The sequence below is a fragment of the Plecotus auritus genome (assembly GCF_963455305.1).
Source record: "Plecotus auritus genome assembly, chromosome: 2".
Classification (NCBI taxonomy): domain Eukaryota; kingdom Metazoa; phylum Chordata; class Mammalia; order Chiroptera; family Vespertilionidae; genus Plecotus; species Plecotus auritus.
Genome location: NC_137771.1, coordinates 86,502,864 through 86,519,045, shown reverse-complemented (window position 1 = coordinate 86,519,045; position 16,182 = coordinate 86,502,864). Strand labels below are relative to the sequence as shown.

Sequence of the window (16,182 nt, the reverse complement as noted above, 5' to 3'; positions counted from 1 at the left end):
ATTCATTTCTTAAAGACGTAATTATGAAATAGTTTTTGGTCCCAGTGGTGTTTATTTCTTAAGACAAATAGTAATACTGATTTTCATGAGCTATGTCAAATGCCCTCATTCATTTACTTATTTAAAAAATCATTATCAAGTGCCAACTATGAGAGCAAATTTAACATCAAGCTTAAGTAACTCATATCTTGGTTTAAAAATAATTTTTTAAGCATTCAATGCACAATCTTCCTTTAATCTTCAGCAGATATTTTAGGTTGGCTGAACCCAAGAAGCCTCAACCTGGATACTTTTAAAAATTTACCTTTTGTGTGTTAGACCACTTGGGGAAACAAAAGAAAATGGAAACTCTTTCAACCAAATGCAGATACCCAAACATACATGAAATTTTGCACATAATTCCAGTCATTTGATGTCCATCAGGATCCACAGGCCCCGGGAGGAGGCTGCTTGGAGGAGTGTTGCATTTTGGCTATAGTGTGTGCTGAGAGAGGGAATTCTAGGCAGGTCATTGGGGAGGTTCCTAAATGCCAAGACAGGAAATGTAAACTGTGGGAAGCCATTGAAAGTTTCTGAGAAAAGCAGGCTTCTGGCCGTTATCTGCAACAGTATAAAATATAGGTTTGAAGCCAGGAGACGGGGGCGTGGAAGGGAGCGTTGGGAATGTAGGTTTGGAGACTTGCAAAGTCAGGACAAGCAACAATAAGATTATAAACTAAGGTAAGAAACAGGGGAAAGGTGATGGCTATATATGAAAGCAAAAGTGATCTTGTGGGAATTAGATGATCTTGACTTGACTTGTGTCCTGGCCTTAAAACCTCCTTGGAATGGTTTCTCACAATTGTCACCCCCTCTGTAGATACCACTGAGCATTATTGAAGAAGCACCAGCTCAACCAGCTCATCCCATTTCAAGAGAAGAATGTTCAAGTTCAGAGTTGTTCCAGAGGCTGCTTACCTACTCCATTTGGCTTTCTTCTCATTCCTCATTGTAGCTGGGTTTTTTAACTACTCTCCTCAGCCACTCTGAAAAGCAGACTTACTTAAAGTCTCCTCAGTCATCATTTTCTTCCCTCCGTCTTCAGTAATCTCTTTTACCTACTGACGCTGGATTAATCTCCCTGAGCCCCACATGTGATCAGAGACCCCAGTTCAAATTTTCAATAACTCAGCATAAAGCCTTCCAATGACTAACCCTCCTGTGTGTGCTTTTGATTCTACCTCCTCTTCTTCTCCCTAAAAATACTGTTTCATAAATTTCTCCACCTCTTTCCTACATCTTCAATCTCATATTCTTCTGGTTTTTGGAGCTCAGCCTAATGGCCAGATCAAGTCTTCTCATCCCATCCCGGCAAATTTCCCTTCAGTAGTTCTCCATTACCTTAAGAAATAAAATCCAACCGCTCAGGAGACTTTGCAAAAAACTGCATTATCTGGCTCCAAAGCCCTTGTCATTGATTGACCATCTCATCCTGCTTTTTGCTTTTACAATCAAAGCTCTGTTAGGAATGGAAAGTTTTCACTATTCAGTCCTGAAAAACAAAAGCTGCTGCCCTTGTTGCTTCCTTGTCCTCCCTTGTGGCTTAGGAAGTTACCAAGATCTGTTGGTTCACCTGTGGCTGAATGTCATCTTCTCTGCATCCCTTCTGTCCCTGTGCTGCTTGGATTCTAGTCACTACCCTCCGACTATTGCAGTGGCCCCCTCATTACTCTCTCTGCACCCGTTTCTTCACACTCCGATTCAGATTCTATTGCTGTTGCAATAATATTCCTAGAAATAAATCTAATTGTGTCCTGACCATGTACCTTCTCAATCAGGCTATTTAATATTGCCCACCACCCCCCCAACCCCAACCTAGACACTCTTGACCTCTTTTGCCATGTTCTTCTTTGTCTTCTATTTTTCTTCCAAAGCATGTATCTTCTAACATACTCTACAGTTTACTTAGTTTTAATGCGTATTGTATGCTCCCCACCCCACTCACTAGTGTAAGCTCCACAGATTGGTATTTTTATATGTTTTGCTTAGTGGCATAGCCTAAGCATCTGGTACATAGTGAGCACTCAATGCATATTTGTTGAATGTAGTAATAATGTCAATTTACGTTTTCCGATTCTCATCTTTTCCCCCTGCTTGTGAGAGACAAACACCTAATCAAACCTTTCAAAGGTTTGCATGATCTGGTTCCGACTCCTCCAGCTTCCACCTTTCCCCACTGGCTCTCCATCTCACCACCATAACCAACTCACCGTTTACTGTTTCTCGAAGTTCCTAGACATGCCACGTTCTCCCAGCCCTCTCTGTTCCTTTGGGGCTGTTTTCCTTCCTGGGATCCATGTCTCCCCCTTTCCCATGTGGGGAAAAAAGTTCCCCCTCTTTAAAAATCTAGCCAAATGAGTGCGGCTGGTGAGCATCGATCTGTAAACCAGGAGGTCACAGTTCTATTCCTGGTGAGACACATGCCCGGTGTTAACGTAAAAACATGCAAACCTGTAAAGATTTTTGAGAGTTTATTTGAACCAAACTGTAGACAATTGCCAGGAAGCAGTATCTCTAGGGATTGGGATAATGCTCCAGAGAATGGCGGCTTTTCATCTCTTTTTATACATTGCAATCAAAGGAGGGGATGTAGGTGGGCTACATGATCCATTGGTGATAGATTAGAGAGGTGGGAGAAAGCAAAGTGGGCAAGGGTGGGGGGGACCCTGGAATTGGATAAAAAGTAAAATGATAGACACATACTTACGTGGGTGCAGGATAGTTAAGAGTCAACAATTAACATGATAACAACAACAATGAAGGAATTTGTGGTATCTGTCCTGGCACCCAGGCACATTAGGTTGTGCCCCAAGGGGTCCAGAAAAAGGGAAGTTACAAGTTACCCAGACATTTCAAGGATATGTTATCATAGATGCAAAAAGACAGATAGGCTCAGTTAAGGTAAAGGTTGACCTTGTCAGTGAGGATACCAGCCAGGGAGGTAACTACCCACCATAACTGCTTTTATAAATATCACATGATCTCACTCAGTTATGGAATATAATGAACAACATAAACTGAGAAACAAAAACAGATCCAGAGACAGAGAAGCATCGATCAGACCGTCAAACCTCAGAGGGAAGGTAGGGGAGGGTGGGGGGAAGGGGGGAAGATCAACCAAAGGACTTGTATGCATGCATATGGGCCTAACCAATGGACACAGACAACAGGGGGTGATGGCATGAGTGGGGGGGGGGGCAAAGGGGGGATAAGGACATATATGTAATACCTTAATCAATAAAGAAATTTAAAAAATAAATTTTAAAAAATTAAAAAAAAAGAAGTTACTGGAGAGCCCAGCTGTGTGGCTCAGTGGTTGAGAGTTTACCTATGAACCAGGAGGTCATGGTTTGATTCCAGGTCAGGGCATATGCCTGGGTTGCCCAATCTCATGGTTGATGTTTCTATCTTTCTCTCCCTCTCACTTCATCTCTGAAATCAATAAAAAATATTTTTTTAAAGAAAATAAATAAATTTTAATTTTAGACCATCCTTTGTGGTTACTTTAGGTCTCTGAGTTTGCAAGACTGCTATGCAGGCCTTCTCTGAGCTTGTCAGATTAGCATGTGGCCCCTTTCATCCACACCGGGTTTCGGGCTCAATCCCCAGTAGGAGGTGTGTGGGAGGCAGCCGATCAGTGATTCAGTTCTCATCGTTGATCTTTCTATCTCTCTCTCCATCTCCCTTCTTCTCTGAAATCAATAAAAATATGTATATTTTTAAAAATATATAGCCAAATGTTACGTCCCTGGGGTCTTTTCCAACACAGCCAAACAGAATTAGTCATTCTCTTCTCTTTGTCTCATTGAATTTTACATGGTTTCCCATTTTGGCAGTTTTGCACACTGAGCCCTTTATCTCCTCCTCTAGACTCTGCTCAGCCATGTCCCATTCTTCTGTGTGTCTGCCCAATAAATGCTCGCAGTGTCTGGCACAGTAGTAAGTAGTTACTTAACACAATGATTCAAAAGAGGAGCTACCAGTGTATTGAGCCATGTAGTCAAAGCTTTTCAGTGCTGTCACCACACATCATGTCCAGATCCTTGCTGCCCTCACCTGCAAACCTGTGCCTCCCCCATGTTCCCTGCTCCCGTGAATGAAGGCTGCCATTCCACTGACCTCCCTCAGGCCATCCAATTAGTCACTAAGTCCTCTGGATCTTGCTTCCCAGACATCTCTCAAATTCATCTACTTCCTTTCAGTCGTGCTTCCAGGAGCCTTTACCAACCTGTTATCACCTGTCACCACAGCACTGCCTGGCACATGGTGGAGGTTCCATATATGTTTGTTGAATGTATGAATTTCCTGAGTTAGAACCATTTCAAATGGCCTCACGCAGCCTACCAGGCTGTAAGTCTGAGCTTCTGAGAACAGCCTGTCCAGGTGATTTTTCTGAAAGACAGTGTTAAAGGTCCAACAGAGGATTTTGGATTGGCCACAGTTTTAGGTATAATTTGACTTTCTGCAAAGGCAACTCCTTTGTACCCCCTTGATTTTGTCAAGGAGGTTATTTTCTCTGATTATTCCTATCTCAAAAACTCAAGTTGCAGTATATTTACCTCACTGGAATGTGTACATGCTCATGTAAGTTGGAAAAGAATTTGTTTCATTCCAAGTTATAAAAGAGGTCAGGATGACTGTGGCCTTAATCGAAGGGCCCCCACTAAGCATTACAGGTTTGAGTGTCCTCAAACGTAAAGTTATTGGGAGTAGTCTAGGTGGTCCCTAAAGTCACTCTTAGCTTTCAATTTCTGAGTCTTCTTTCAGAAATTAAAGCAAAAACAAACAGACTAGAGGAGTCAAGGCAATTATAAAATCTAACAAATGGTGAGCACTCTAAAGTCAGTCAGCAACCCTAAGGTGGAGCCACTCAACAGAGTCCAGTGCTGCCGTAGGGCTGGGTGAGCAGGGCAGTAGGATGACGAGCCGTGGGTGCTGGCACGTTGGCACTAGAATAGACAGTTGATAAATGTTTTCTCCCTCTTTTCTCAGCAGACGGTGCTATAGTGATTGCATCTGCCAAGTCTTACTTGAGAAATTTCTGGGCCAGTAGTTACACTGACTGTCATTTGACTCTTCTGATGCCTCCCTGCCTTGTGGGGAGTCTCTGGTGTGTCAGGAGGGCTCTGCTCCTCCTCCTCCTCCTCCTCCTCCCCCTGTCTGGGTTAAGGTTAGGCAAATTTGATTAGGGTCTTTGAATCCCTAGGATTTGGCTGACTGTCCCTGGCCTTTGGAACGTGTTGGCATGACTTCCATTACAAAAAGATGAAAAGAGAAACGGAACTTCAGTCATGTGGCTTCTGTTATCTGTAACCATGGAAAACGCTGGCCATCTGTGAGGCTCCCATTTTAACACTTTTTTTCCCTCTCTCTATTTTCATCTTTTTCTTGGGAAAAACAAGCTGAGGAAGTGGAGAGGCTGGCGGCAATGCGTTCTGACTCCCTCGTCCCAGGTACCCATACCCCACCCATTCGGAGGAGAAGTAAGTTTGCCAACCTGGGAAGGATTTTCAAGCCTTGGAAATGGAGGAAGAAGAAAAGCGAAAAGTTCAAGCACACATCTGCAGGTAAGATTGTTTTTTCCTTCATTTCTCACTGGGCTTTTGTTGACTTTCACTGTGTATGTTAATTAGTAGACTTTAATTACTGTAGGCTGTCGGAACCAAAGGAAAAAAATCAAGCCTTAGGATTGCTCTTGTCTCTAATAATTATTCTATATGATTGAGACTGGCTTTTAGATTCTGTGTGTTTTCTTGTGTCTCGGGGGTGGGGATGTTTTTAAATAACCACTTTTATATGATCTATAAATATCTGCACTTACAACTCCACCTTTTCTATAATTGAATGCTTTCATTCTAGTATTGACAATCTATTTCTTATTTTTCATCCTTATTTTCACAGTTCCAGTAAAAATCAACACACAGCAGAAAATAAGTTATATATAGTTATTGGCAGATAGGATAGGTTATTTCATGGAGGAATTGTCTTGAATAAGTGATTCTTGGACATGGCAGGAAAACACAGGAGAGTAGAAATGAAGCATTACTGGTGACAAAGATAACTATAGTTTGTAGCCTAGTGGACAGCAAGGGAACTCATGGCAAGTCAGCAAGTCTGAGTACCTGGGTTCAAGTCCCAGCTCTGGTACTTCATAGTTACATGGCCTTTGCCCAGTTTATTTAATGCTGTATCTCAGTTTCCCCATGAATAAAATAGGGTTAGGAATTTGTACCTTACATAACTTAAGATTTTGGAGAGTTCATGTAGCACACTGGATTTTTTTAAATGAGGAAGCGTGTGCTCGAGAGTAATGTATAGGTGAAGGAGTTCTGATTTCACCTTGTTAAAGAGGAGATGCTAGAAGGGCTGTGTAGATTTTTTTGTTTGTTTGTTTTGCTTTGATTTTGCTAATTATGTGTCCACGTCATCCCAGGCCTACTCCAGCACTTTTATTTCCTTCTTCCTCTACGTCCTAAAAAACTCAACTTGTTCTCTCTCCTTCTCAGAATTACCACCTCCTCTATTTTTCTGGCCTCTTTCCCTTTTTCTTTCCCCCAAACTAACCACGAAAATAGGAGATATGACCTACTTTTTGTACCTGAACACTATTCCACAGATCCAGCCATTTTACTGCTAATTGCTTTGGGGGAATGAAAGAGAATAACAAACATAGGACAGTTGTAAAAAGTCTTGAATCTTAAACAGTCCTCATGGTAGACATCTCCAGTTCATGTTCTGACTCTGTTCCTTAGATGAAAGCCCCAGTGCCCCGCTGCTATATGTAACCTGTTAATTCCTGAGATTAGAACAAACTTCTGCATTCCATAAATCTCTATATTCACCTCACTGCATCCTCCAACCTCTTGGTCATTGCACAGATCTGTTAAGGTGTATGTGTATGTCGTGCACGCATCCCCAAGCACTATGGAGAGATTTACATGCAGTGAAAGTCTAAATGGGTGACTCCTATGAATCCCCTCTTCATGAGGTGACAAAGAAAAGGACATTTAGACCATTGCATTGGAGAGGAGAAATCAAAATGAAATACATTCTTTAAGCAAAGTACAGTGGCATCAAATTACTCATGAATCATTAAAAGTTTAAAAAAACATTCATTTAAAATTCTTTGGGGAGAAAGAATTAAAAAACATGCGACAGGTAAAAATGCAACTTTAGTCATTCTTATTTTTAACTATTCTTAGCAAGTTTCTATGATTTCTGTAGCCAAACTAGTTAAACTGACAGCTGAATGTTATGTGTGTGTAGTTGTTGTTTCTCTTTAAGAGACATTCTGGTTCAAAATTAGAGAAGCTGGAGGACATACTATGGAATATATCTGTATCACAATAGATGGATGGGTTCATGATATAAATGAAGCTATTTTGTGGGGGGGATTTTTAAGTCAACAATTTACACTGTAGTGTTCCTTGTACTTAACTAGATTCAGAAATGTTATTTCTTGTTTTTGGAAAGGAGAGACTTTCTGTGCTAGTTTTTAGACAAAATGAGAAAACTATTGTCAACATAAGGATATTTAACATCATAAAACTACATATATGCTCAAGTAATACTTTGAATTACAAACTTTCCTATGCATGGATAAGAATCAAATATTAAATATACAAGAGGATTGATTGATTCATTGTGAGAAAGTAATTGGTTTGCCAGTTTTAGCTGGAATGCATATATTTGTCTTGGCTGTGTGTGTATGTAATGTCATTTCATATGCACAGTAATGTCCATGATTTTAAATACAAAGAATAAGTCCATATATTGCATCTATATTATGTATTTGTATTTAAAATTGTATGCTTTTTTAACACATGAAATTATATTAACACAGTACATGCTTGGCCTGTTATTATTTCCACAATGAGTTACATTTATAATTTGCCATAATAATTCTCTACCGTATCCTGTAGTTTTACTGTAACTCAAGATATGGGACATGTGTGTCTGCGTATATGCAACACCTTCAAATATTGCTTTGCAAGTTGTATAGAAATAAGAAAACTACATTAGAAAATTATGATCTCAAGATTTTCCTCAATTTTGGCATCAATAGCTACTATATGAAATTTTCAAAGATAGATCATGTCTCATGCTGCTCGTATGCCCCTCCTATTCTAAGGCCAGTGTCCTAAAGGCCTTCAGTATTAAGACCCAGGGCTGAGTTCTGCAAGGTGGCCAAAGCACTACAGGATAGAGTTCCTCTCAGAAGCTTCTCTGCATCACCTGTCAGCACAGGAGAGCAGTAATGCATAGAATGTAAAACAACAGGTCCTCAGGGAGATGATCTCCACCTGCTTTTCAACCTGCCCTCAGAGGCTCCGCTCCGCCCAGGCCCTGGGGAGCAATTAGCTTGATGCCCAGCATCTTTTGTGTTATTGGCAATAGGTGTCCACAAAACATCCTTATACCTGCCCCAGAAACAAAAACAGATTATAACATGTGAAATAGACCAGACAGTGCCTCCTCAAATAGTCAACTGCAGCCAACTTATCCAAATTTCTTGTAAATAGGACTGCATTTAGAAAAAAATAGCCCCGGCAGGAATAAGCTGTGAAGATGCCACCAAGTTGTGCTTTTGTTTCTTTTGAGTTGCAGGGGTTGGCTTTGGAAATCTACAATGTACCAAAGTTTCCTTTGTGTGTGTAAGCTTTACTGCATACCTATGGCCTTGAAGAAAAACAACAGCAAAACTCCCTGAGTGCCTACCACATGCTGAAACTGTACCTGGCCCTGGAATGTATCTGTGAGCAAAACTAGACCTTGTGAGTGACCTTGTGGCCTGCACAGTGTTTCCGGAAAGGCAAATGATCAAATCACAAGAAGAAAGCTAGGTCATAGCTATGATAAGGGTAGTGAAAGAAAGGTCTTTTGGAGAATGAAAGACTTGACTCAGTCTGAGGCATCAGGGGAACTTCCTCTGGGGGAGGGGTAGGAATTTGCACCCAGGCAGTAGACCAGCATGTGCAGAGTCCCTGCAGTAGAAGAAGCAGATGAACCTTCTGGTAAAGTAGGAAGGACCAGCGGCTGGAGAAGGAAGAGCAGGAAGTGTGGTATGGAATGAGGCTGAGGCTCAAGATATAAGATTGGACCTTCACAAGGCCTGCATCCTATAGAACAAATTAGACAAGAGTGTGAGTGACCACAGATAGACCAGTTAGGAGGTCATTGGCAGATGATAGTAAATTGGACCAATATTTGGTGGTAGGAATGGATGGATTTGGGTGCTGTTATAAGGAACAAGTGATTGGACTTGATGACAGGTCAGACGTAGGAGGGAGAAAGAGAAGTGTCAAGGTTGACATTCTCATGTTGGTTAAGGGTATGTGGAGGTGGCCTTTCCCAGAATGAGTATTTTGGGAGAGTGGCAGGTTTGGAGGAGTTGGGGCAGGGTGGGAGTGAGGGGGAGATAAGATTGCAAGTTTTGGTATGTGATTGAGTTGACCTTGTGATAGCCAAAGTTGGCAGTTGACTATATGGAAAGCAAAGAACAGTAACGCATAAAATGTAAAACAACAGGTTCTTGATATGTGCTTGATATGTAAATGTTGGGTCATTTGCATACATGTCAATTAGTGATGACGATGTATGAGATCCCTTAGGGAACAAGTATAGAATAGAGAGTCAAAGACAGGTCTAATAGACAAAGGAAGAATATCATTACTAATGACTGGGTGGAGAAGGATGAATTTATAAAGGAGCTACAAGGGCAGAGGCTCCAGAGGTGGAAAGAAAACCAGGAGCATTTTCCAACCAGGATTGGAAAATGCTTCAAGGAGGGTATAATGAACTGTGTTCAGTGCTATAAAGTCAAGTGATGTATAGAAAAACGCCCATTGACTTTAGTGATTTTGATTCATTAGAGGTCATTGATGATTTAGCAAAAGCTCTCTGGGTGAATTATTTGGGGACAAATGCCAGATTAGTGTGGAATGAGAAATTAGAAGGAAAGGGAAAAATAAGGCTACGTCTTTGAGAAGTCTGGCTGTGAAATGAGGAAGAGAGATGGGACGAGGATGGGTGGTGGAGAAAACATGTGTGTCTATAGAGACTCAAATGTGTGCGATTTGATTAGGAGGGGGCTGTCTGTGCCTTCTTATTTATTGTTGTTCTTTACAATAAAAGTGACATAAGCATGACCAACCAATGTGAAAGATCCCAGAGAGAAAAGGAGTTAGAAAATGTGTGAGACCAAAGAAATCAGGTAAGGGTGCTGAGAAGTTAGGAGTGGGTGGGATGGAAAGCCCAGATAAAAGGGTTGGTATCAGAAGTAATGAGCACCTCCTCCACTGAAATGGAGGGAAGCAGTGGGGCTGGCTGAAGAGATAGGAGTCAGGAAGTTGGGATCAACCCTATCTGATGGCTGAGTTTCTTCTCTAGATAATAAGTGAGGTCGTCTCCTCACAAAGAGGAGAGGAGGGGTCATGCAGAGGTAAGCCCATTTCAAGTTGATGATTATGAATCTTCACAGCACTGCTGACTTGTTTCAGCCATTTTGGCTGTCCAGGTACAGCTATGGAGAAAGCATGTTAAGTTGAGGGCTGGAGTTTTGCCAGATGGGTAAAAAGAAAAGAAGGGAAGTGATAAATCACCACAAACTTAGTGGCATAGAGCGACAGAATCATTCTCACACACTTCTAGAGAGCAGAAGTCCAAACTCAAGGTGTTGGCAGGGTTGGTTCCTCTTGGCTATAGACTATGAGGAAAAACCTGTTCATGCCTCTCTCGTAGGTTCTGGTGGCTGCTGGGCAATCCATAATGTGCCTTGCTTGTTGCTGCATAACTCAAATATCTGCTTCTGTTTTCACATGGCCTTCCCCATGTCTCAAATCCCTCCCTTCTCTTAGAAGAACACCAGACACTGGAGTCAGGGTCCACCCTAAACCAGGATAACCTCATTCAGAGGTCCTTAACTTATATCTATAAAGACCTTGTTTCCAAGTAAGGTCACATTCTAGGTCCTGAAGGTTAGGACTTGGATATGACTTTCCAGAGACACTATTTAACCCACTTTAGTATTGGACTTTAAATTGGGTAAGAAAGGAATGGGTTGAGTCAGATTAGAAAAATCAAGAATTTAAGTTCCTGGAGGTCAAAGAACTTTAAAACAGTAGGTGGGAGCCATGGCCAGAAACCAATTAACAGTGCAGGAGCTTGTGAGCACAGAGCTGCATTATCGAATTAGTGATTCTCAAAGTGGAGGCAAAACAGACTAAAGTCTTGGCAGTGCGTGCTGTTGGTGGAAGAGTAAGTCAGAAAATTATTTAAAATGTGGTAAAGATCCTGTATCTACTAACAGACAAAGAAACTACATAACTTACTTGCAAAGTTTCGTGCTGATTTAATTTGTCATTTTCAACCAAGAAACAAAAGGAACTTCCTTTTTGATTTTAACATTCAACTAATTGCTGAATTGATGTTTTCTTGGAAAGATTCTCTGTATTTTCTTTTCTCAAATTGAGGTGTTTCAGTCCATCAGATTCTTAGGCCAATAAAGTACTGCAATTTAATTGATTCAGAGAAAATCAAAAGTTGTATTTAAATTTTCATTCCAGCTATTAGCAAACCCAACTAATGTAGGTAAAATTGTAATAAGGCAGCAACTTTCAAATAGGATTAACTGATTGCCTATTCCTCTACTATGCCACACAATTGGAAACCTTCTTACACTGGTCCCACCCAACTGCCAGTAATAATGAAGGTCCAGGCCTTAACTATATTAGGAGTTCCCTTTGTACATATTGTGGGGTCCAGAAACAGTCTACTTGCTTTTGTCCACTGTTTTCTGTACAATACAACATTGATGCAACAGGAGATTCTCAGGTATGCATGTAAGTATGGAGCTCCAGCCTTCTCCTTTGGCCCCTCTGCCTCATTGGCCTTCTGCTTACCCCAAAACTTCCCAATGGAACAAGAGTCAACCCTTAACCCTGACCTGTTAGCTAACTATTTCAGCTAGTTCCTGGTTGCCTCTTAACCTCTGGTACAGACCCTGCTTCCTTTATTTCTTCCATCAATTTATCCAATAACTGATGGCTTTAGCAACCAATAGGTTTCAAGATACCCTGGATCTGGGAAGCCCATCTCCAGATTCCCTTCCTGGGAAGCTCATCTCCTGAATTCCTAATGTGCCATGTGATTGGGGAAGTGCATTTTCATTTCTTAGAGGAGACAAACAAACCCTAAGGTTTGCATCAGAACTTTTCTAGATATCCTTTTATAGTATAGGATTATTACCTCTTATCCAGCATGGACCAACTGTTCCACTGTTAGGTCCTATGAAATATCCCTGGCATAGCTCTTGTGCTAGAAGTTTATATTCTTCCCACTCAGGCAGCGAGATAAAACTGATGGGTTGACAACATTGATGAATAAGCCCATGTGTTCTGGAAAGGCAGCTGATTTAGGCCTTTGTACCCTAACTCTAATGTTCCTTTGAAGTTCCCCTTTTTTATGCTAGCAAAGTAATGTTATTTACTTGGTCAGAGCTTAGGTTTTTAGACTTCAAGGGTCTCCAAGATGTTAAAGGAGACAAACCCAACTGAGTTGTAAGTTACCAGCTAAGGTTCCTAGAGAAATGAATGTTTAACCAAGGAGTTAGGGAATGAATGTGAGAGAGAGTCATCTGTCCTGGTAGGAAGAACAGAATGTGAGAGCTCCAGGAGAAGAGAGAAGGAGAGACTGACAACCTGTAGTTTGAAAAGAGGTTATGGCCTGGAAAGAATTGTTAGTGGAGGAGCAGAGAGTAGTGAGAAATGAAGATAAAGAAGTGGACGAGGGTCTGCTCATAAAGGGTCTTCCACGGTGTGTCATGAAGTCTAGACTTTATCTTAATGCAGTGTCCTAATGAAGATGTCAGGGGACTTGCCTTTTATAAGATTATTCTCTGTAATATGGGGAAAGTTTGGAGTGATGCCAAATGTTGTTTCAAGTGTTTAATATAACTACTTCTGTATATTTGTGTCTGTAATGAGAGAAAATTTACTTGTAATAGAATTAAGAGGATACCTCATTGCAAATTGAGTATTAAGTGTCTCTACTGATTCTGGTAACAAGAGAACTGCTTAGCAGGTGGTTGATTATAATGTGGGGAGAGATGAAGATAGACTAAAATAGTGACACTAGGAACTTAAGACTGTGAACAGTTGCAAGAGATATTTAGGAGACAGAATGAGCAAGACTAAATTACAGATTGGATATGGAGGATGAGAGAAGAATAAAGAACTACTCTTTCTCGACGAGCAGTTGGATGGGTGGAGGTACCACTCACTACATCAGGAACACTGAAAAGGAGAGGGTGTGTGGAGAAAATGATCATTTATTTTGGGGAGTTCTGGCTTTTGTGGTGTTTCTGTGACATCCAAGGTGAAAGGGACTTTGGACATAGAGAACTGGGTCAGCAGGGGTCTGGCTGGAAATGCAGATCTGGAAGTCATGGGCATCTGGGTCATCTTTGAGGTCATGGGATGAAAACTCTAAGGAGAGAAGTGAGAAGCAAGAGAAACTGCCTCAGCACCCTGAGGACTATCAGCCTGTAAGCTAGGAGCAGAGACAACAGAACCTACAGAGAAGGTGGACAAAGCCAACAGGAGAGTTAGAAAGCCAGGGAGGACCAGTGGTATCACCTGACCAGAGCAGGAGAGCATTGAAAAAAGGAAGAGGGTGCACTCCACCAGGTTCTGACAAGATGGTAAGGACTAAGAAGAGTCCAGTGGGTTCAGTGACAACTGGTCATTGGTGTCCTTGGGGAGAACAGTATCAGTATCAGGAAAGCTGGATCGCTGGGATTCACATAGCATATGGCTGAGGAATATGTCAGGGGAAAGGAAGCAGACTTCTTCTTTGAAGAAGTTTGGCTAGAAAGGAGGAGAAATATGTAGTAATCACCAAAAGGCTATATGAGCTTGAGGGAGGTGTTGTTTGTTTAAGATTAGTCGGATTGTGTCAAGCTGCAAAATTTGCCTTAACGTGGCTTTGGCATTCCAAGGAAAACAGAAACATCAGTAGAGTGGCTGTTCTGCCAAATAAATATATTTCCACACATTTTTCAGCAATGACAATTCTCATGATTAGGAAAAACAAACATGCAAATAATTGAAGCACTATTTAGCATCTGATTTTAATAAGAAATTATCAAACCAAGTTGTATAGCTTTCAGTGTCTGGCTGGAACACAACTTCCTTTTGGGCGATTGGAGCATTCAGTTTCTTTAAGAAAGAGGTTGAGCAAGGACAGGCAAAGAAATCTTCTTACCTGTGTATCCACCAGGACCCACAAAGAGAACATCTAGGTGTTAGACAGCAATGGCGACTTAATGGCCCTGATTCTTTTCTTAAAATCTCTTATTAGATGGTATAGGCTAAAGACTATGAAAATTAGTACTTTCCTAGAGCAAGAATTATAAAGATGTAATTGTTTTCTCTCCAAGTGAACTTTACCCATCACTCTGCTATATATCAAGAGTATGAAATCCTTAATGACAGTGACCCTGCCTTTCCCCCTCTGTCTCCCAGCATTGAGCAGAGTACCGGACATTATGGGTGCCCAAGTGAGGTGGCCAGCCCACTATATATTTTTTAATCCTCACCCGAGGATATGTTTATTGATGAGAGAGAGAGAGAGAGAGAGAGAGAGAGAGAGAGAGATCAGTTGCCTCCTGTATGTGCCCCAATGGGGGGATCAAACCTGCAACCTAGTTATGTGCCTGGACCAGAGAATCGAACCCACAACATTTTGGGATGACACTCCAACCAACTGAACCACCCAGGCCACAGCCAGCCCACTTTATTTTTGAGGTCTTCTGTTTATGAGATCTGAGAGAGGAAAGGGCAGCACACAATAGAAGGTCCAGCCTTTGAAGAACTTCCCTTCATTCATGATTGCCTTTTAGTTTATCAGAGTTGTGCATATTTCAGACTCAATGGCAGTGTGTTGAATCTCAGGTCATTTGTGAAGCACTATTGTTTGGGTTATCTGTTGCTAGGTAATGAAACACCTCCAAACTTAGTGGCTTAAAACAACAACTTAGTCATATTATCTTCTGTGACCAGAGGATTGACTGAGCTCATCTGGGTGGTTCTTCTGCTGGCCTCTCTTGGGATGTCTCATGTGTCCGAAAACATATGGAATCAGGGTCATCTAGAGTCACTGAGGCTCATGGGGGACATGGGGAGAGCTGTCCCCACTCCTTCTCCATGTGTTTTCAGAGCCTTTCCATATGGTCTCTCCCCATGTCCTCTCCAGCAGGACTGCTCAGGGCCCTCAGGAGCACAAAAGTAGATACTGATGGGCCTTTTAAAGACTCAGGTCCAGAACTGGCCCAGTATCGCATTCGCAGTATTCTGTTGGTTAAGACAAGTCACAGAAGCAGCCCAGTTAGAGCAGACAAACAAGGGTATGAATGCAAGGAGCGTGGTTCATCGGGGGCTGTCTTTGGAAGTCAGCTGCCACTGTTGTTCAGGTGTAACAAAACTACAGCTGCTGTTTGTTCCCTTCTACCTAGGCAGAAATTGCTTCAGTAGTCACTATCATCTTGAGTTTTCCATGGGTGTGAAATATGCATGACCCTTTCCATGCCTTGTTGACTTTAATTTCCCAGAAGACCTACATGGTGTTATTAATTGCATTTGACAGGTGAAGAAACTGAGGCTTAGAGAGGCTAAATAATTTCCAGTTAGATGTCAGAATTTAGCCTATGCTTGTATTACCTATGTTGCATTTCGGATCCCTGAGTATGAGGACTCATAATTCAGATGTTTTAAAACATAATTCATCTATACTTCATGGTGTTATTACAAAATGCTTTCCTTTTCCGACATATCTGTATATAGCTAAAATATGAAGGAAGAGAAGCTCATCAATAAAGCTGACAGTGGAAGTCATAATATGAGTCTTTCTTTAATGCCTTTAGAGCAGTGGTTACCATCTCACTTGTCTTTGCATCTCAGTGTACAGCTCGATGCCATGTACAAGGCAGACACTACTTGTTGAATGGCTAAGAGAGTGAATTGATACTGGCTCCAAACAAACACTATTCAAAATCATTGCATTAATGTTTTCTATGAAACACAATCTCTTTCTTCTATATAACATATAGGAATAAAATATGCATGGAAGGTAAGCAGACAATAATTA

General features: G+C 41.4%; 1 protein-coding gene across 11 annotated transcripts in view; it reads left to right on the top strand.

The window, feature by feature from the left end:
• The window catches only part of PHACTR1 (phosphatase and actin regulator 1), a gene marked incomplete at its 5' end in the record, with an annotated part of 573,950 nt that overhangs the window by 352,461 nt on the left and 205,307 nt on the right, over positions 1–16,182 (top strand). For all 11 annotated transcript variants that reach the window (XM_080657408.1, XM_080657410.1, XM_080657416.1 and 8 more), the window contains one exon: positions 5,442–5,606. In XM_080657408.1, the coding sequence (XP_080513534.1) occupies positions 5,442–5,606 (165 nt within the window). The remainder of the gene's footprint in view (positions 1–5,441; positions 5,607–16,182) is intronic.